At 34.2% G+C, this 5,163-nt stretch overlaps 1 protein-coding gene across 1 annotated transcript; it reads left to right on the plus strand.

The window, feature by feature from the left end:
* The first annotated feature begins 2,098 nt into the window (after positions 1-2,098).
* LOC141646811 (uncharacterized) lies at positions 2,099-4,484 on the plus strand. The gene is made up of 4 exons (XM_074454776.1): positions 2,099-2,187; positions 3,173-3,412; positions 3,908-4,159; positions 4,272-4,484. Exons 1-4 carry the CDS (start codon positions 2,185-2,187, stop codon positions 4,293-4,295), a joined length of 519 nt encoding a protein of 172 aa, XP_074310877.1. The 5' UTR covers positions 2,099-2,184; the 3' UTR covers positions 4,296-4,484.
* Positions 4,485-5,163: the final 679 nt, after the last annotated feature.

A 5,163-nucleotide genomic window follows, 5' to 3' on the forward strand; every position in this document is an offset into this window, starting at 1 on the left:
ATTTAATTATCTTTATATATTGAGAATGTTTTTAACGAGTAATTTGTTCCTACTTCATCCATATAACCTCCTATTATTGACTTATCACACAAATGGTTACCTCTCCTCATTGGTACATTGTATTTGTACCAATTATACTGCTTCACTCACGCCCTCCAAACTTTTCCCTCCGTCCCGATGATTGGTGTACCTACTCTACTATTCCATATTTGAGCGTCTTACTTATTTAATTATCTTTTTATATTGAGAATGTTTTTAATGAGTAATTGTTCCTACTTCATCCATATAACCTCCTATTATTGACTTATCACACAAATGGTTACCTCTCCTCATTGGTACATTGTATTTGTACCAATTAAACAAATGAGCGGGACTGAGAAATTAATTGGAATTTAACGTATAGTAATGATAGGGGACTGGTTCTTTACATGGAGACAAACATATACTATTCAATATTTGCAAAGACAGTGGCCACACAAACTATTCATTGTGACTTAACAAACAAAAACGTGAAATTAGTGTGCAGGAAAGAGTTTGTTTTCATACGGCTCTTTAGATCTAGCTTATGGAGTCAAAACCTATACTATTTACATGTTTTTTTTCCCTTTTACTTGTAATAGTATAGATTCTATTATTGGTGAGTAGTAGTTTTATTTTTGTGGAGAAAGAGGATTAATTTCCGTCCTTTAACGTTTGGGGTTCTAAATCAAACATGGTAAGAGTATTGGTGAACGATTTGGGAAGGGTGACGATTCAACCCGGGTAGTTATAAATTCGACCAACAAAACTATATTAGGTCAGCACCTCGCTTTAGGTAACTTGCCTAGCTAGAAAAATTGGGCTAGGATATAGTGGGTCTTGATTGGATCGGATTGGAAGACTATCAAACATATATGAGACTCTTTTGTGAGTCTCTTTATGGTTAGGATATTGCTTAGTTGACCTAGAAATCGAACTTAGAACCCGATTCCCTATCTCCTCCCCAACGCTTGTTTATCGTATTTCTTAAATTGATTGTAATTATCCTTGTTATTCTGGATTCCATTTAGTGATTGTAATTTACTTTTAGGACTTGTTTGGTTGCCCATCAAAAACACATGAATTGTAATTCATGGGAAGTGTAAAAATAGCTTGTTGTTTGGTTGCCCCAATTCACATGAATTAGAACTTCATAGGAACTCTAATTCCTCCATAATGAAGGAAGTTGCTTACTAGGCCCCCCTACGTAAGTGGAAATTCCCATGGAATTAAAGTTCCCACATGCAACCAAACAACTTTTCCAAATTCACATGAAATAGAATAGCATAGTAATTGAATCTTCCCAGGCATTGCAATTTCCCATTATCAACCAAACGACCCCTTAGCATAATTAATTACCTTAAGTTTCACTAAAAGCATTATTCACCTCAATTTATTTGGCTCTCATTACTTGTTAAACTGAACATAGACTAAATAAATTACCGCCCGTGAGGATTCCGATATACTCTTCTTGCGTTTACTACGTTTTAGGTAATTAAAATTTATTTGATACAAGGGTGCGACAAACTTGTTATTAAACATCACTATGCCATTCCTACCTTTCTTTTTCTTTTTTCCTTTTCTTTTTCCTTTTCACTTTTCAATCAGTAAGGTCCTCCGGAGCAATGTCGACCGACGATTGGACTGGCCGGAGTAAGGAGTGCCGAACTGAGGTGGTGTTGACTTATATTCAACAATTTTCAAGGCTATAAGCCTATAACTAAGCCAATATGTAGAAGGATATCCGTCTCCCTCTTGATGACAAAGCCAAGAATTGAACTCAGGAGAGCAAAAACTCTTGAAAGGTGTGAAGGGATTATGGTTTAAGGAAAACTTAAAAATTTTCGAAAAAACTAAAAACTCGGAAAAAAAATTCCGCTATAAAAAACGAGCCTCCCTACTAACCTTCTAGCTTCGCCCCTACTTCCCCTTCGATCAAAAACTAGAACTACTTTTAAACTATACTATTCATTATTCACTATTTGCCACACAAACTTGTCAACCTAAACTATACATTATGAAAATGACAACCAACCTTTTTTATTTACTAATTTTAATATAAATACTCCATAATGTTGCTGCATATTCAGCACACAACCTACAAATAATTTCCACTAAATAAAGAGTACCAATTTCCTCGATTAAGCTTAGCAACCACCTCAAAATATGGTACGCACATCCATAATTAGCTTAATGGTTACATACTTGTAATAATCTTATACTCCGTATGATAGTATGAGACCGTTTTATAAGAGAATGTCTCTCACTAATTTAGTGAGAGACATAATAGGAAACAAAAAATTATGTGGGTCTCTCACCCTATTATGAGAGACCGTCTCTCGAGAGTTTTTGTGATATATCTTAAATGATCTCCTTTTCACTCAATTGATTCTTTACGTCGTAGTTAAAAAATCAAACGTAAAAAGTCAGATGAGTCGGGGAATATATGTTATATATCTCAAACTATATTTTATATATGTTGGTATATGAATTACTAATATTATTGTTTGTCTCTGAGACACCGTCTTTCGGGAGTTTTTGTGATATATCTTAAATGATCTTCTTTTCACTCAATTGATTCTTTACGTTTTAGTTAAAAAAGTCAAACGTAAAAAAATCAGATGAGTCGGGGAATATATGTTATATATCTCAAACTATATGTTAAATATGTTGGTATATGAATTAATCAGTATTGGCCCAGTTAAATATGTTAAATATCTCAAACTATATGTTAAATATGTAGTTATATATCTCAAACTATATGTTAAATATGTTGGTATATGAATTAATCAGTGTTGGTATATATGTTATATATCTCAAACTATATCTCAAACAATATATGAATGCTCTTATCTTGTAGTAGGTTAGTTATTGTATGTAATTAATCAGTATTGGCCCAGTTGTAGACATATAAATGAGTAAATGGAATAGAATTATATGGAATTAAGCAGTTTGACCCAATTGTAGATAAGATATAATGAAGCCCAAATATAGAATATTCATTTAGGCGAAAAAATATTAGAGCTTTCTTATTCTTTTAGTTTAGTGGGGATGTTTGTCTTTTGGTGTAAAGGGAGTATTCATAAGAGCAATTATAACAATTAAATTAACATTGAATAATAATAATATACTTCGCTTGAATGTAATAATTCAGGTGCTGGTGATTGAGCAATTCGGGCCAATTGGTAGGCAAGAACCCCCAAAATGGAACTTCATACTTGAAAAGGGTGATAAAATCACAAAGGTGCAGGTTGAGAGTGGTTACGTTGTAGACTCCCTTTCTTTCGAAATACTTGAGCCGTCCGGTAACGTCAAGACAATATGGCCCGATGGCACAGTCAGTGGCAAAATCAAATTCGTCGATGCCAAAACCTCTGCCAATGAAGCTAACACGGTACATAAGCAACTCTCTATTTTGGAGGAACTGGAATTCTTGGGAATTACAAACACAACCCCCTGTGTAGACTTTTCATGAATTATTGAATTTTTTGACAAAATAAGCGTTTTTCACCAATTAATTATTAAAATGGGTCGATTTTGAAATTTATTATCCAAAATCAAGTCGCCAAGCGAGGTGGCGATTTTATTTCTCAGCACAGGTTCGATAAATCTGATCCTACGTGGACCTATTTTGGATAATAAATTTCAATATCGATCCATTTTGATAATTAATTAGTGAAAATTGCCTATTTTAAGGAACTTCTCAATTAGTATATTTCATCTGATTTTAGATGGGTATGCGAATTTGGTTTGTTGTAGGAAATTGCGATGCTCGGGAAGTAACTTTTCCCAATAATTGTTATTTCAAATGATATAACTAGATTTGTTCTGTAATCTTATTTCACATTATCTTTACTTATTGTGTGATCGTATATATGTGTATATACAGATAGATTTGGTAGGCGAGCGCATAACACAAATAAGTGGGTTAGAAGGGGATCTCTATAATAGTCAACACGCGGTGCAGCTTCTGATTCATACCGATTTTACCCCGGAGGGTTATGGACCTTTTGGCGACAAAACCGATACCACTAACCTTAAGGGCTTTAAGTCTCCAGCCACATCAACTGAACCTATTGTTGGGTTTTTTGGAGTTACAAGCACCTATCGTGGTGGTTCCATTGGAGTTTATATTTCAAAAGTAAGGCCTTGGTCATTTTCCTTGTCCTTATTTTAATTAAAGCTAATAATTAATCGAGACGGAAAAAGTATTCTTAAATTCCATATATTAATATTTTTCATGTTGATTGCAGGACACTTCAAAAATGCTAAGCTGAGCAATGTTCGTGGGACTATTGGTGAATCGCGGTCAATCGGTCATTATAGAACTATTGTCATCTTCCCTTTTCTTTTTTATTTGCAAATTAATTTGTCACTTATTATGATAAGTTGACATGTAAAAATAATCTTGATATAAAAGGTTTTTCTGTTTTTTAAATTCCATATATTAATGTTTTTATTTGCTACGACTTTTCTCGGTTTCGTTTTCTTGTCATTATTGAGTCATAGCCTTATTTAGTTTTCCTTTAACTCCTTAGGTAGACCTGGCAAACGGGTCAGGTCGTATCGTGTTCGTGTCAACTTTAAACGGGTCATCACTACCCCAACCTTAACCCGACCCAATTACATAAACGGGTCATTTGTCTCAACCCTAATCCAACCCATTTAATTTTTCTATAACCCAACCCGACCTGTTTAACCCATTTATCTTTTACCAGGTCATGTATAACCCATTTATCTTTTAACGGGTCATTTTTAACCCATTTAACCCGTTTGACCCAATAAACTAATAAAATAAACTAAGTTTTATAAGCCTATTATCTCAAAAATGAGGAATGAAAATACTTATTTTTAAGTTATTTGAGTGGATTATTGATTCAACCCAAATATATCCTGACACTTTTTAATAAGCGGGTTATTCGTGTCGGATTCGTGTCAAAAGAGCTCAACCCTAACCCGATCCGTTTAAGTTTCGTGTCATGTCCGTGTCAACCCAATTACTTAAATGGATCGCAACGTCTTGACCCTAACCCGCTAACTTCGTGTCGGGTTCGTGTCGTATTTTCGGGTCGTGTCAATAATTGTCACCTCTATCCTTAAGTATCCCCTATTTACTAAATGAATAGGCGAAACTCCAACTTTTCC

Source organism: Silene latifolia, chromosome 3 (genome assembly GCF_048544455.1).
Source record: "Silene latifolia isolate original U9 population chromosome 3, ASM4854445v1, whole genome shotgun sequence".
NCBI lineage: Eukaryota > Viridiplantae > Streptophyta > Magnoliopsida > Caryophyllales > Caryophyllaceae > Silene > Silene latifolia.

Excerpts from the sequence above, each read along its gene's own strand:
- LOC141646811 (XM_074454776.1), top strand. Across the intron at positions 3,413-3,907 it reads CTGCCAATGAAGCTAACACG|ATAGATTTGGTAGGCGAGCG; the intron begins GTACATAAGCAA and ends GTGTATATACAG. Across the intron at positions 4,160-4,271 it reads TTGGAGTTTATATTTCAAAA|GACACTTCAAAAATGCTAAG; the intron begins GTAAGGCCTTGG and ends TGTTGATTGCAG.